Raw genomic sequence first — 15,430 nt, forward strand, 5'->3', positions numbered from 1 at the left:
CTCGTTTGTATCTTCTGTGTGACCCATGAACAATCAACATTACTGCTTCTAGTGCCACAGAAGTCTTGTCAGAAGAGCTAAGCACCTGATATGCTCACTGACTCAACTAAAGAAATCATTCTTGCACTTGACAAGAATATTGGAGCCTGAGCTCACATTGTTGTCACTATACATACCCCGAGTCTTCCTCATGTCGCACCCTACTCAGTACCTTGGACAACGCACCCGTCTCCTTATCACTTGAAGACGCTTATTGCCTCCCTTTGAATGCGCTTAGTGACATTCACCCTAAGTCTTAAGATATGAGTGGCATTCATCGATTCCTTACCCGGCGCGAGCGAAATAACAGGAATGCAAAGCAGAATAAGGATGAGGTACGGTATGAGGGCGCAGCTTTCACCAGGATCCATGAATGCTAATGCGCTTATCTTTCAAGGCCTCGACGATACTATCCCGTCCTCTTTTCAGTGGATTTTTCGCATCCGATCGCGGGCCAGAGCCAGACCAAGAAGAGCAGAAAAAGGTAAGGAGGAAGTTGCCCTGGCTATGCCCTGTGTGAGATATTCACAACTCCATAGCTGAAGATACTGGGGCGCCGCATCGCACAACTTGGCTATACTGGCTTGAAGGAAGAGCACTTTGAGTATGCGCTTCAGTCCGCTCAGGGAGATATAGAGAAAGCGTTTGATCTGCTTCTCATCTTGGAGGATTCGATTGAGGGTATAATCAGAGCGTACACTCCGAGTACAAAGCTTCTTGGAGCAGTCAACCGTCAGGGTGTTACCTGCTACCTGGACGCATTGCTGTTCGCGATGTTTGCTCGTCTAGATTGCTTCGAAGCGATCCTATACAAGTCGTTTAACGACGAACCTCGTCGCAAGCTCTCAATATTGCTAAGACTCTGGGTCAACATGCTGCGCTCAGGAAAGCTCATAACAACAGACATTGTACGTTTCCACCTCAGTTGCCTTTTGTTAAATGGGAATTACTGATATAATTGGGCAAAAGACCAAGCATTTGCAGGATGCACTCGCTGAATGTGGCTGGGAAGATGCAGCTCAGCTTCGCCAGCAAGATACTTCAGAAGCCTTCACGTTCATCACAGAAAAGTTAGAGCTGCCTCTACTCACGCTGAAGATGGATATCTATCACACTGGAAAGGAGGATGTGAGCAGCGACCACAAATTTGTCAATGAGAGATTGCTGGAGGTCGCGATTCCTGAGCCTGTTGATGGGAAGACAGTGACACTGGAGGACTGTTTGGAATCGTATTTTAACAATAGGATTGAGGTCAAACGCCACCTTGAGCGACGCAATACTGTCGGCTCAACCAGATCTTTCGATTCCACATCCAAAGGCTTTACATCACATATCGAGACTATTGAGGTCACCCCGTCTCCTGCGACTTCTCCAACACAGTTGACTCCACTGCGATCCGACGACTCAGCGTCATTAACGCCCATAATAACCCAATCAGAAGTAAGTGGCTCAAGCACGCCTCGAGGCGCCCACATTCGGCGGACCAGCATCGTCCAAGAACGATTCGTACCTGACTCAGAAGACGGAGCAAACGCTGACGGTGGCTCTACCATGAAGAGTCACTCCGGAAGAGGATCCTATAGGAAGGAAGTTATGATGCCCGCGTGGCAATTCTTCAGTCTGATACGTAGGTGCATTCGATCCCCAGCTTGAGGGAAAAGAAGGGATTCTGATTCCAACTCCCATAGCTTGGTACACGGATAACACCCCAACGAGCGATGCCCAGGTCGCGGCGCATTTTTCGTCGAAGAGACCAATACTAGGCATGTGCTTAAAACGTTATTCCATGCTTCCGAATGGGAGAGCTATCAGACTGAGCACATACGTCGATATACCCACGGAAATTGGGCTTCCCCACTTCATTCAAGACGACAATATGGACGCAGACGGCCCCATTTATGGAAACTTCAAGCTGTCTTTACAAGCGTTGGTTTGCCATCGAGGTAACTCGGTTGACTCAGGGCATTACATTGCTATCGTCAGAGGCACTAGTGCTGGCGCACTTCCTGCCAGCTCTCACGGATCGGAGCCTGCCTCAGACGCTCCTAGATACTGGATGCGCTTCGATGACCTGGCAGAGGAACGCGTTACCCTCGTCGACATTGAGCAAGCGCTGAAACTCGAGTCTCCATATCTCCTGTTCTATCAGATACTGCCCATCAATGAGGATGCCGCAGAAGCAAATCTGGCCACCAAAGTTCCTTCCTCCGATACATCGGAAGATATCGGTGAGCTAGACGCCGCGGGGATTGTGCGGAAGCTCCAGACATTGTCGACAGACAATACTGACTTTGAACTTCCGTCGGGATATGTCTCTGGCCGGCCAAGTGTCGAAATTACCACGCCAGAGGACCCTGCAATTGGACTGACGGATGTGAATGGAAGGCAACAAAGCGCAGCCTTTTCGTATCACAGCGATTCAACCAATAATCTTCAAGTGCATCCTGTCTCTTCAAAGTCGCCACGGATCATGCCAAAGGACTTGGAAGACAGAAATGCCTTTCCGTACTCCAGGCGCGAGTCCAGATCAGCCAGAAGTAAACCTACCAGTCGTGCCGGGAGTCAAACTAGCGAAAACAGAATTAGTGCAACATTCTCTCGCTTCACGTCACGCCGCAGCAAAGAAAAGTTCACGAGTGACGGCTCTGCGGAAGACGACGTCGACGATTTTGCTGTGGACAATGACATGGCCGGTCAAACTGGAGAGATGTCCGCGGGGATCAGTAGGGAGAGCAAAGAAAAGAGTCCCAGACGCTCCAAGGATCGCGAGCGTTCTAAAGGCAAAGCGAAGGATCGGTCGCGAGAAAGATTTGGAAGAAAGCTGGAACGGGAGTGCATAGTTATGTGACACTTTTTCATTCATCGCATCTACTCATTGCTACTATTTTGCTTGGAAGCCTAGAGGGAAAGGCACTTGATACCCAGCCATGAGTTACGATGCCTGCCTTAGCGAGAGCGCATTCGCTGTTTCGTTTTATCTTCCTGTATGTCCATAGAGTACATGTTACACTAATCGAGATAGGTGAAGAGTGAGATTCACTAAGTATTACTCGAAACTAAAGACTCCCCTAAAATAAATGTAGTTCATGGACTTTCCTTGTACAGAGAGAGCCCTAAAGCATAGATAAGTTTCTGCCTGGGGCATATGGCACTCCGCCTTCGTCAAGCTCCCCCCATCTGGGTGATCATTCATTCATAACTAGATGATCAAGGATCGACAACAATTAACCGGTGCTCCTTCTTACCTGCCAGGCTCATCGAAGCCTCGCTATGATTTAAAAAGTTTTCCTTCTGTCTTCATAAACGGCGCATCATGGCGCTGAATGCATCCAGCGGTTATGTTGCTCCCAGCAACTTGGCCGAAGCTCCGGATGCCTCACTCTCCATGTTTGATGTCCGACGTGTTCAGCTGCAGTTCCCATTAGCTGCGGACTTCGTCGCCGCACAAGTTGCTAACAATGTCCTCATTCTGGCCTTGTCGACGAATCGCATCCTCCGTATAGATCTAGATACTCCCGAAGACATTGACGGTAACTGGTCCCCTCTCAAGCTCATGCGCTCCGTCCCGCTATTCTCGTGGCAATGCTAAGGCGTTTTGAACTAGATATTGACCTTCCAAAGAAATCCTCGGAAATCGGAGTGATTCGTCGAATGTTTCTTGACCCCTCTGCATCACATTTGATCATTACTACGACCCTTGGCGAGAACTACTACCTTCATACTCAGTCTAGGCATCCCAAGTCGCTGTCGCGTTTAAAGGGCGTTTCGATCGAGAGTGTTGCCTGGAACCCGTCACTACCAACGGCTTCGACAAGGGAGATCCTCCTGGGCGCTACAGATGGTCAGATTTGGGAGACCTACATCGAGCCGTCCACGGAGTTCTATCGGCGCGAGGAAAAGTACGCCCACTCAATCTACAAAGTTTCGGAGGGGTCACCTGTGTCTGGAATTTGGACGGAACTGGTGCCTACGACGCCCGAGCAGAGACGAGTGCTGATCGCGACACATGGCAAGCTACTATATTTCCAGGGGCGGGCAGGGAGGCAAGGGAGCCAAGGTATATATGCCGACCTCTTTCAACGGGAGGCACCAGTGGTGCACGAGATTCAGAAACCATCTGGCGCCGCGCCGTCGTCGCTGGTGATCTCCGCCACCACGGTTGATGGGCATAATGCGGATAGTTACGCCGAGAAAGAGTTCGCCTGGCTCAGTTCGCAAGGCATCTACCATGGTCAATTGCCATACGCTTCAGGAAAAGCGGAAGGGCCCTTTAAAGGTGCCAGGATGCTGCCGCGTTCGATGTTCCCCGCGACGGAGTCAGCTCGTGGAGGCAAGAAGCTAATCCAAGATCCTATCACCGCTATGACACTGTCACAGTGGCACATTCTAGCCCTTGTCGAAGGGAAAATCGTTGCCGTCAACCGCATGAGCGATGAAATCATCTATGAGCAAGCAGTGCTCGAGCCTGGACAGGGTGCCTTAGGGCTCCTGACAGACTCTATGCAGCACACCTATTGGCTGTTTACCAGCCAGGAAATCTTCGAAATTGTTGCCGAGGACGAGGACCGGGATGTGTGGAAAGTCTTCCTGCAGAAGCAGATGTTTGACCAGGCACTTGAATATGCCCGCGGTAGCGCGCAGAAGGACGCTGTGGCTACTGCTTCTGGCGACTTTCTAGCCAGCAAGGGCCGTTACCTAGAAGCGGCCAAGGTTTGGGGTAAAAGTAGCAAGGGGTTTGAGGAGGTCTGTCTGACCCTGATCAACCGTAACGAGCATGATGCGTTGCGGAAATATCTCCTTACCCAATTATCGACATACAAGAAGTCATCTACTATGCAAAGGATTATGGTTGCGAGCTGGCTGGTAGAGGTTTTCATGTCGAAGTTGAACGCTCTTGACGATAACATAGCTACCAAGGCTGAGCTAGCGGAGGGAGCCAGCACGGAGGATATCAAAGATGAGCTGAGCAATGTTCGGGTCGAGTTCCAGGAGTTTGTGAACAAGTACAAGGCCGACTTGGACAAGAAGACTGCGTACGACATTATCAGTAGCCATGGCCGAGAAGAGGAACTGCTCTTTTTTGCGACGGCGACTAATGACTACAATTACGTCCTGTCGTATTGGATACAACGAGAAAAGTGGCCAGAAGCACTCAATGTCCTACAAAAACAGACGGATCCCGATGTCTTCTACAAGTATAGCAGCGTGCTGATGACCCATGCCGCGACCGGGTTAGTGGATATCCTGATGCGGCAGACAAACCTGGAGCCGGAGAGACTTATCCCTGCGCTTCTCAATTATAATAAGACTGTGAACGTTCCTCTCAGTCAGAACCAGGCCGTGCGATACCTCAATTTTATCGTTGTCAATCACCCCAAGCCATCGGCTGCAGTACATAACACACTGATCTCAATCCACGCCTCGAGCCCTTCAGCTTCGGAAGCGGGCCTTCTCACTTACCTTCAATCTCAGCCGTCTTCGCCCCCTCCCTACGATGCCGACTTTGCGCTGCGGTTGTGCATTCAACATGAACGCGTTCAATCATGCATCCATATATACAGTGCAATGGGGCAGTATCTTCAGGCCGTTGAGCTGGCTCTGCAGCATGAAGATATTGAACTAGCCGCGATCGTTGCGGACAGACCGGAAGGAAATGACAAGCTTCGCAAGAAACTGTGGTTGCTTGTAGCGGAGAAGAAGATCCGGCAGCCAGGCACCGGGATCAAAGATGCCATCGAGTTTCTGCGCCGATGCGAGCTGTTGCGCATTGAGGATCTGATTCCTTTCTTTCCGGATTTCGTCGTCATTGACGATTTCAAAGACGAGATTTGCAGTGCGTTGGAGGACTACTCGCGGCACATTGATGCACTGCGCCAGGAGATGGACAATTCGGCTCAGACTGCGCGACAGATCCGATCGCAGATTGCGGCGTTGGATATGCGTTATGCTATTGTGGAGCCCGGGGAGAAATGCTGGACTTGCTCGTTACCGCTGCTCAGCCGCCAGTTCTTTGTCTTTCCGTGCCAACATGCATTCCACAGCGACTGTTTGGGCAAGGAAGTCCTCGAAGGCGCAGGCGGGAAGAAGAAGTACATTCGTGATCTGCAGGCGCAGCTGAATAAGGCCGATATATCATCTTCTCGAAGGGAGGAGATCGTGAAGGAGTTAGACGGGCTGGTTGCTGAGGCGTGGTAAGTTTCTTTTCACCAAATGCAACAAAAAACGACTAATTCGTCTATAGTATTCTCTGCGGTGACCATGCGATCAAGCAAATTGACAAGCCGTTCATCACTGATGCTGACATCGATGAATGGGCTTTGTGATTATCCTACAGACTCCGTGAGATTCGAGGCCTCTGACCTGTCGTTTTCTGTTCTTGTATTTTCTTCCTCAGCGCATGCCGATTGATTCCCCTTTGGTTGCATACTCTTGGATTGAGCGTTCAGCATGATGTATAGTTAAGGGAAGGATTCATCTGTATTTGAGACAGTGTACCTATAATTCTCAAATGGATTGAAGATGATGCATTACGTAGCTTATTACATGCTCGCCGTTTGCGAGACAAAGAATATATCTGTCACACTCATAGCCAAGAACGACCATCAAGGTCCAATTAGTCAAGAGCAAAACTATCATACAAGCGTTAGGATATCTCAAACAAAGCGAAGGAAGACGAGACAAGTTCAGAACAGGCGATTCCCCCCTCAAAAGCATCAATCGTGACAGAAGCCATATACATGGATATGCATACAATAGTACTCATCGTAACAATTGCAAGAGTTCCAGATCCTTCGCCACGGCGGGACTAAACGGGGCGCAGTCCTCCAGGAACCGCAGCATTTCGTCGGTCCACCGTTCCCAGCCGAAGGGGAGGGTCTTGCGGAGGCGCGGATCGGGGTGGTGGGAGATACAGTAGAAGAGGAGGACTTGGCCGAAGAATCTGTTGACGGTGTGTCAGTATATGCAGCGCGGCGCAGATTCGTGGCAAGGCAGGCAGGAGGGTACACTTACTGGGAGCAGAAAGCGAACTTGATCGGGATGCAGCTCTTCATTTTGCGGAAGATGCCCCCGACGGGGGGCCAGTCCATTGCGTGGCGGAGGCCGTTGCGCATTTGCTCAAGATCGTGGTCTGTTACGTGTTGCGGGATCCGGAACGCTTTGTACAGGTACGGCCGGCCGATATGGAAATTGGCGATCATGTAGCGGCCGCGCAGCATTGCCTCTGTGACTGCTATGGCGGGGGAGAGGGGTCGGTTGGGATCGATGGGGAGAGGGGAGACCGGGGCTGGAGAAGGGTTGGGGTCCATCGGGGTGCTGGGCTGTGGATCGGAGAATTGCAGGGCGGGAGGGAGGTTGATGCGCCATTGCTCGAGTTGATGGCGGAGTTCGGCGTTGACGGCGGGGAGGGGGAAGGTTCCTGAATCAGCTGAGGGCGGTGTTAGGTGTTAAGCAGCGCAGGAGGAACAGGTCAGAGCGAAGACTTACAGTAGAAGTATAATGAATGGCGGATGCGGGTGAGGATGATACGGTGGGCGACCTGCGCGAGGAAATGGTACTGGAAGAAGGATTCGTCTATTTCTTCCGAAGAGGAAGAGAAGCGAGCTGGCACGAAGCCGACGGATTCGAAGCCAATAAATTTAGGAATAGGGACGAGTTCCTCGAGACGTGAAAGGCCACTGGGTGGAAGATGCAACTCCTGTACAAGGATGGTCTCGTTCATGAGAGTGTTCCAGTATACCCGTGATTTCATGTCTCCTTCCCACTCGTCGAAATTGACATCGTGGCTTCGATTGTTAGTGGCTGGAAGTATTGCAGGGCCGGAAGGAAAGTCAAAGGACTTACTTGGTTAGCATTGACAAACAGCACGTAGCAGCGCGGTGAATCATGGCCCAGGAATCCATGGGACGAAGGATCTGGCTGTAGTATACGCTTCGATATCAGGTCAGCAGGCGCTCATCTCGTGAAGAAAGGAAGCTCTTACGAAGACAAGAGGTAAAATTGACAGCTCTGAATGTCGTTGTCGCACATCAGGAAGCCGATCCGTCTCCGGGCTTCATTGAAGAACCGTAAGCCTGGCGGCTCTTCGTGGATGACCCCCATCCACTCCGGCGGTTCAAAGCGACTGCTTCGAGTGCCTGGCAGAGGATAGTTTCCTTCCTGATGGCTCAAGACAGCTAGACAGCCCAAGGCCATCACATTAAGAACCAGGCAGGTTTCAATGGTGTAGCCGAACCCGCTCTCAATCGCTGCACCAAGAGTGAAGGCGAAATAGAAGGTCTTGTCCATGATCGGCGTGAACAAATTGAAAGTAGCGAAGAAGGCGTCCGAAAGTCCCTTGATCATAGCAAGGGGCAGTGCTTCCAGCCAGTCCTCTCCGGCCTGCGGAGGATATGGATATGTGTACATAGGCAGATGGGATCGCTTCATCTCCAGGTCAATCACATAGTTCCTCCCCAGTCGTTCATGGGCTTCGAGAAGTCTCCGGGGCAAGATCTCTCGAGCCCCAGGCCACAGGATCACGCCATGTTGACTGAAAGAGATCGAGACATGGCCATTGGAGTCGGTCGTATTTGGCCGCTCATCAAACACAAAGTCATCCGGCTCCCCCATTTTGGGGGTGAGATGCTGCGACTGCGAGTTTGATAAAGACGCATGCTTGTCACTGGCGCGGCCACTCTGTCTCGGGGTAGCAGCATCTCTCAGGCCCTCAAGGGCATGAAGCATCTGTTGATGGAGAGGCTGCATATCATCACGAACAGCCGACGAGATGTGCTCGAGCTTTGTCTCCAGCCGATGGAGGGTGCTCATGATCAGACTAAGCGACTGATCTCGTCTGGAAAGAATGTCAGCGACAAGAAGCCCCCGCCAGGCGCTGTCATCCCTCGGGACTTACTTGGACGACTTGCGCTCATTGTAGACGCATTCTAGGCCGAGCGACTTGCACAGTCCACATTTTGGGCGCGATTCATCGCACCTGGTCTTTTTGAGGCGGCAAGTCTCGCATGCCTATACTCGTGTCAACGATGGACCTGACGGTATTACAAGGCAAAAGACTTACTACAGTGGCGATAAAGTTCCTAGGCTTCTTGACGGACCCGCTTATAGATTGGGGTGGTTCTGGTGACAGGAGATCATTGATGGGCAACAGGCCATTGTGACTGTTATCGATAGACTCTGGTGGTGAGCCACCGTGGAACAATGACTCCTCGTACGGACGCTTGCTCATATTGCATGGTTGGCAAGTCGGCGATCCCTTTTTTACTGAGAATCACTGATACATCATTGAACAATCTATCCGATAGGCGCCCGTATTATTTGATGATGATAAACAATGTCTTTTAGATACTCTCCATGGGATAAGATATCAGCCATCGCCATCCCGAAGCGGAAGAGTCTTTTTTCTCCGTCTCGGCGGTGGGTGCGGCCGATGCCGACGAGCCAATCACATCGGTCAATTCTACATCTCATCCATATCTCTCTGGATTACTGATATCAGATAGAGTACTTCAGCTTTGTGGAAGGTCTCTACAGTATTGCATCAACGGGTTCTCGTCGATGAACGAAACGAGCATCCGCCGCTGCTGTTGATACACTATATACGTCTGGGACATCAAGACCCAAGGATTATCACCAAGTCATCGACTCGCTGACAAGCAGGCGAGAATTTCCATGATAGTGACATGCGAAATCTGCCATGTTTCAATTGAAAAATACTTGATAGAAGATGTCAGACGGAATGATCAGTCGATAGGTAACATGCGAGATATGTCGCAATGGCACCTTCCAATGAGACAATACTTACGTAGATAGCGCAGATTACATAGCCGAGCCAGAATGAGAGATTGTCAAACGAAGATGAAATCAGGTGGAATGCTGTTGAGGGGACACTGGCAGTTGCTGGTATGGATCGTGATGATAGTGACATATGCATATTCCTGCGTGCCTATGCAAGAGGTTATTCGTGGAGCTGACTCGAGAACCGTTTACTGACGGCAAATACGCTGCTTATTGTGTGACAGCCACTGAACCTCCTGGACAGCACTGCGTAGAGTGCCAGCTATGGAAACCAAGGAACGGTCTCATATTGTCATTTATTGCTTCTCGTCACTTGGTGGAATGTTACACCAGATTATACCATCATTCCTTTCAGGGAGTAGGAGAGTAGTACTAGACTCGTCATATGAGGGTGAAGGATGGATCAACGTGGGAGCATCAGTGGGATAAGTCTCATGTAGGATGGCTACTGGTGATTGTACTCCCTACAGAAGGGGAGTATCCGTGATGCAGCCTGGATGCGCCTTGTAGATCAATCTGCTAAAAGGTAGTCAGCACAATGGAAGGGGTCCTGAATGCAAATGCAGACATGACAATAATCAACAAAAGCAAAGATGGACAGTTCACTCATTTAAGAGAAACAATGTGCGATTATTGGTCTTTATGATGTATGATAATTATCACTGTCAATCTGGAGAACTGCTTATGCGCTGATGATCTTTCGAGGTGGGTATCAGGACTACCTCCGAGAAGGGGCCGTCGGCCCTGGCCCCTGTTCTCGTGAACTGTTATGACCTCACGCCATTAAGTTACATCAATTCTTAACAGCAATCCTACAATAAATACTGCTTATAGCTGTATTCAAGTATTCGCACTCCTTACAGGTGACCATCTGGGAGGTTTCGGGACTACGAGGAAGGTGCTAGGAAGACGTTACCTTTCTGGACTCACACAGTCTGGGAGGCTAGATTAGGCGCTCACCGTCTCAACCATGTCATTATCTATATCACATCCTGTGTACGGGAAATTGTAGACAGTATACAAGCAAACATGTCTAATCTCGTCACTTTGACCCCAATTCGTCGCATAACTGGTGATATTAAACGAACACCATTGCTAATCACTCGTCGTCTCACTCACTCAGCATCTAGTCCTCCATTCAGTCCCGTTCAGACTATATCAGAACATTCAGATTTACAATACGAGGAATCTTTTGGTTACTCGAGCGGAAGATGGCTGTGGGACGAGGACATGCAGCTCCACAATTGATACAAACGGTTCAATGTGTCTGAACTCAAGGCTACTGCTTCCAGAATCGTCGGAGCGAAGGCCTGCGTATCTATGACGAAAATTGCAGAGGGCGGATTCAACAAGATCTTCCGAATTGTGATGGATAATAACTCGACAGTGATTGCACGTATACCATATCCTAACGTAGGACGTTCGTGCAAGACAACTGCGTCGGAAGTTGCGACCATGGAGTTTGTAAGTCGTCTTTTCACAGAGAATGAGGCACAGAAGCTTACCTCGACCTTTCGCAGGCTCGGAATATTGGAACACCTGCCCCAAAAGTCTTCGCTTGGAGTGGAAAAGCAGATAACCCTGTGGGATCCGAATATATACTTATGAGGAGGCTACTGGGAGGCAAGTCGGCGAGATCTGGGATGATCTGAAACTAGCTGATAAGTGGAAAATTGTGGAGGAGATTGTTGCCATTGAAAAGAAGCTCCTATCTTCTCTATCGTTTACGCGGTATGTCAACTCAGATGCTGGTTCTTTAAGTCTGATGGGGAAGCTTAGTTATGGAAGCCTCTACATCGTGGACGATGCGTTTCCGGGTTGCGAAAAGGCTGAAATTGCGAGTGATGCATCACAGTCGTAGAGGAAGGAAGTGGAGAGCTTTTTTCTGATAGGACCAGTGTCCAATAACGACTTCTGGGACAAAGAACGGGCATCTTTGGGAATTGATCGTGGCCCTTGTGAGACTAGATATTCCCCCAGTAATGTTATCTTTTCTCAAACATGTTTACAGGAAAGTGCCCCAAAGATTACCTCAAGGCAATAGCTCGGCGAGATTGCTTGGATTAGTCGTTATTCGACTGCAGAGACTCCAAAGCCAACATGACATGTTTATGGTAGCAGAGGGCTACTCGCAAAGCTCCGCTGATGCCCATATCGAGCTTACAACAAGTCTCTGGATGTTTCCGACTATCTTTTGCCGAATAATAAAGAGCTGAACAGGTCTACCATTTGGCAATGGGATATTCATGCTCCGAACCTGTTTGTTGAGGAGAACAAGGTCATGGACTTATAGACTGGCAGGATAACTGGGCTGGCGCTTTCTTCCTCCAAGCTCGACGTCCGAAATTAGTAGCTTACAATGGAGAAATCATGTTGGGATTGCCCGGGAACTACAAGGATATTGTGGATGAAGACGAGAGAGCTCGGCTTCGAGCTCAAGTGGAAATATCCATTGTACTCTGGGCATATGAAACCAACACAAAGAGGACAAATCCAGTCCTCCACGAGATCTTTGACTTACCTCACGGGCGTACAAGGAAAGAGACAGTAGCATTTTCTACAAACACATGGGATGACGATATCATACCCTTCAGGCAGTGCCTCATCCCTGTTGCGCGGTATGTCTCCCTAGCTATTCTTTAGATTCAATGCGACCAACTAATATACGAACCACAGCCATTGGGACGAGATGAATAACAAGGTTGCTTGTCCGATTAACGTCACAGACGAGGAACTGAAGACACACTATCGAGAGGGAGAAGGTTGGAATGAGCAAGCTGACTTCTGGGACGAACTGCGAGGGTTTGCGGAGCGTGATGGCTGGACTTCGAACGAGAATTACGAGCGTGCACTTGAAACCTTCGCTGAACTTAGAGAGCTTGGATTACGGGATCTAACAGGAGATGAACGAGCGCATTTTCAAAAGCAAACGCGCTGAACTGCGAGAAATGCCTCAGGATAGATCATGCTTGTCATTCACTTGAGTCGATATTCTATTGCAACCGATCCACTCATGGCCCACTTGCCATGGGATGTCCTTAAGAAGATCCTATGTTGGCAGTTTAGTCTCAATGGCAAAGTTGGCTTCAGATCTCAGAAAATGCTCACGGTAAAGAGCTATAGAGAACCCCGATTCTTGAAACCGGGGAAACACAAGCCACTGAGCCAGCCATACTCAATACATATCCTCCGCGCTCACGAAACCGGGTGGCACCGTGGCAGGATTGGCGAAACAGCATCTGATGAAGAGAGATTTCCTCTTACTGCAGGCCTCAACTCTTCCACGGGTCCTATCCGGTCTACGGTGTACTGAGACTCGAGAGTCAAGAGACCAGAGCCAGAAATCCAGCAAAGTTCCCCGGAGCACGGGGAATGTATCCACTAGGGAGTTCCTCTCTAGATAGACACCAGATACTCTGTCGTCTGCACAACTTCCGGCAATGATCCTAATTAGCTTTGGAAGATTGCAGGTGATGTACGTCCGGTGTACGTATTACCCCATACGGAGATAGGGAGAGATTGTAGAAGTGGGACTGTGTACGAAAGTAAGCGCAGTTAAGTTACCTACATTAAGTTTGGACCTCTTCGGACAAATCACATCATTGAGAGATTAACCCCATTTTGACATTGCCCAATGCCTATCATCATGGGATGATAGGTCCCGAGGAATTCCCCTATCGACTGGGGCGTCTCGAAGATCGTGCGGGGTAATCGACAGGCTAGTAGTATTTGCAACGGCAGGGTGCTGGATCGCTCTCATTTTTGGGGTTGCTAGTGCAGAAAAGAAGGCTGGTATTGAGATTATTGTAGATCCTCTTCCGCCACATGGGAGGGAGTGTTTGATCATGCGACTTCCTTTCGTAACCGTCAGGAGGTGGGAATTCCTGTGTTGCCTTCCTCTTGCGCTATGGACATGTTGCACAGGGCAATGACTAGTCAGAAAACATACAATCATGCCCACCACGATGGATTCTTATTCTGGCAGGGAAGGTAGACACGCGACACGAAGATAATCGCTTAATTTCATATATTTTTTGTTTTGCCCGGTTGAGCAGAGATATGGCTGATCTGGAGGATGGAAATGGTGTCTCCTCTGTATTCTCCGACCCAACTGCTATCCTCAATTTTGTTGAAGGCGCATTCGCTACGGAATACATGCACAAGATATCTATGTAGGGTAGATCCATGCATTGGGGGAATGTTCTGTCCCACCAGACCAGCCAACCATACTTGCCCGTAAGTGTTTACAACTATCCTGAAGCGACTCGACTAGGAAGCCTATGTAGGCCACTTTAGAGTTGTACATAAGGAAAACCTATGCAATCAGATAGCATACAGCCCAGCACAACCTACGGATGGGTGCTGAATTGACTCCATCCGGGGTTATTCTTGGTCAGCGCCCAGCCGCACTGCTAATGGACATAATGGAATGGATTAGCACTCGCAAAAACATACGTATCTAAACGCAATGGCTGAAGCTGCTGTGGTGAATAAGCGTCCATCATTCCAGCCATGCATGCAGAATCTGCCAAACCTAACGGTCAATACGAGGAGCTGAGTAGGCCAGAAGACGTGCTCAACCGAAAAAGCAGGGTAGACACTGACGGCAGGTCGGACTACTCCTCTGGTTGGTTTCGACTGGCGTATACTTTGTGAGTGAAATCACTTCCCAAACACGGACGCCTGGGTCAATCGACGGCAACTGAAAATGTCAGATGCCGAGTATGGTTAAGGAGGAGTGCCATGCTTGTCAACCCCCGGCCAGTATTTGAGGAACAGTCCAGTATCATAACCACAAGCATAGACGAGGGAGGAGTCCAGCCATCTCTGAAAATCCTAGCAAAGAGGCATGTCCTTGGGGGCGAAGTGACCAGAGTATCAAAACACCCCGCTAGCAGGAATCTCCAATGAAACGACTTGATGCCACCACACTCAACAATCAACTAGAGGCAAGCATCAAGCTCATATTACCCAATTGGGATTGATTAAATGACTTGAGAAGGTTGCCGGATACGTAGGGAGGCATAGAAAGTGATGGAAAGTCATAGAATCACAAGAGTGCCGTCAGCCAACAGATAAGTGCGCTCTATTTGTAGTGGCAGCGGAAACAGACCACGAGAAGATGGTGTGGTGAGTTTTGTATGGTTGATCCGGAGGGAGCTTATCGCGTGATTCCAGCTAGGGCGGTTGATCAAGATAATGTCCGCGATTGGAACCGTGGTAATCGGGGAAAGCAGTCTGAAGTAGCTACCAAGTCGGACTAGACAAGTCTCCAGAAGGTACTGTGTACCTGCTTATCCAGGAGGTATATGTCATGCTCTCCATGATTCGTATGCACCCTCGACCATTGTCCAGTCTGCTGTGCTGAACACTGTACCTTGTGAGTCGGTATCAGGGCAACAACAGGAGGTGCATCATCCAGAAACACGCAACACCAACTGCAAGGTCAAAAAAGTCTACACTTTACTCCGTAGAGACACATGCATACAGAAAGGAAGCGGTCAAGGTTGGGCTAACGTAGGCTGCAGCTCAAGGGCCATTTGCCCGTTTCCTGCTCTCTCACCGCCGAGATTGCGTACTTTGATGGAAAGTCAGT

General features: G+C 49.6%; 4 protein-coding genes across 4 annotated transcripts; 3 read left to right on the plus strand and 1 right to left on the minus strand.

Annotated features, from left to right (window-relative positions):
• Window positions 1–302: 302 nt before the first annotated feature.
• ALT_6432 (ubiquitin C-terminal hydrolase family protein) lies at window positions 303–2,887 on the plus strand (the record flags this gene model as incomplete). The annotated part of the gene is made up of 5 exons (XM_033562990.2): window positions 303–374; window positions 437–523; window positions 579–947; window positions 1,009–1,666; window positions 1,728–2,887. The coding sequence occupies 5 exons, from the start codon at window positions 303–305 to the stop codon at window positions 2,885–2,887; spliced, it is 2,346 nt and encodes a 781-aa protein (XP_033418881.2).
• Window positions 2,888–3,352: 465 nt separating this feature from the next.
• ALT_6433 (vacuolar protein sorting protein DigA) lies at window positions 3,353–6,362 on the plus strand (the record flags this gene model as incomplete). Its single annotated transcript, XM_033562989.2, has 3 exons — window positions 3,353–3,569; window positions 3,644–6,230; window positions 6,281–6,362. The coding sequence occupies 3 exons, from the start codon at window positions 3,353–3,355 to the stop codon at window positions 6,360–6,362; spliced, it is 2,886 nt and encodes a 961-aa protein (XP_033418880.2).
• Window positions 6,363–6,798: 436 nt separating this feature from the next.
• ALT_6434 (uncharacterized protein) lies at window positions 6,799–9,265 on the minus strand (the record flags this gene model as incomplete). The annotated part of the gene is made up of 7 exons (XM_033562988.2): window positions 6,799–6,979; window positions 7,051–7,465; window positions 7,525–7,823; window positions 7,882–7,968; window positions 8,021–8,872; window positions 8,933–9,045; window positions 9,098–9,265. The coding sequence occupies 7 exons, from the start codon at window positions 9,263–9,265 to the stop codon at window positions 6,799–6,801; spliced, it is 2,115 nt and encodes a 704-aa protein (XP_033418879.2).
• A 2,939-nt stretch (window positions 9,266–12,204) lies between these two features.
• ALT_6435 (uncharacterized protein) lies at window positions 12,205–12,772 on the plus strand (the record flags this gene model as incomplete). The annotated part of the gene is made up of 2 exons (XM_033562987.2): window positions 12,205–12,452; window positions 12,511–12,772. 2 exons carry the CDS (start codon window positions 12,205–12,207, stop codon window positions 12,770–12,772), a joined length of 510 nt encoding a protein of 169 aa, XP_033418878.2.
• Window positions 12,773–15,430: the final 2,658 nt, after the last annotated feature.

The sequence above is a fragment of the Aspergillus lentulus genome (genome assembly GCF_001445615.1).
Source record: "Aspergillus lentulus DNA, contig: Alt12, strain: IFM 54703, whole genome shotgun sequence".
Taxonomy (NCBI): domain Eukaryota; kingdom Fungi; phylum Ascomycota; class Eurotiomycetes; order Eurotiales; family Aspergillaceae; genus Aspergillus; species Aspergillus lentulus.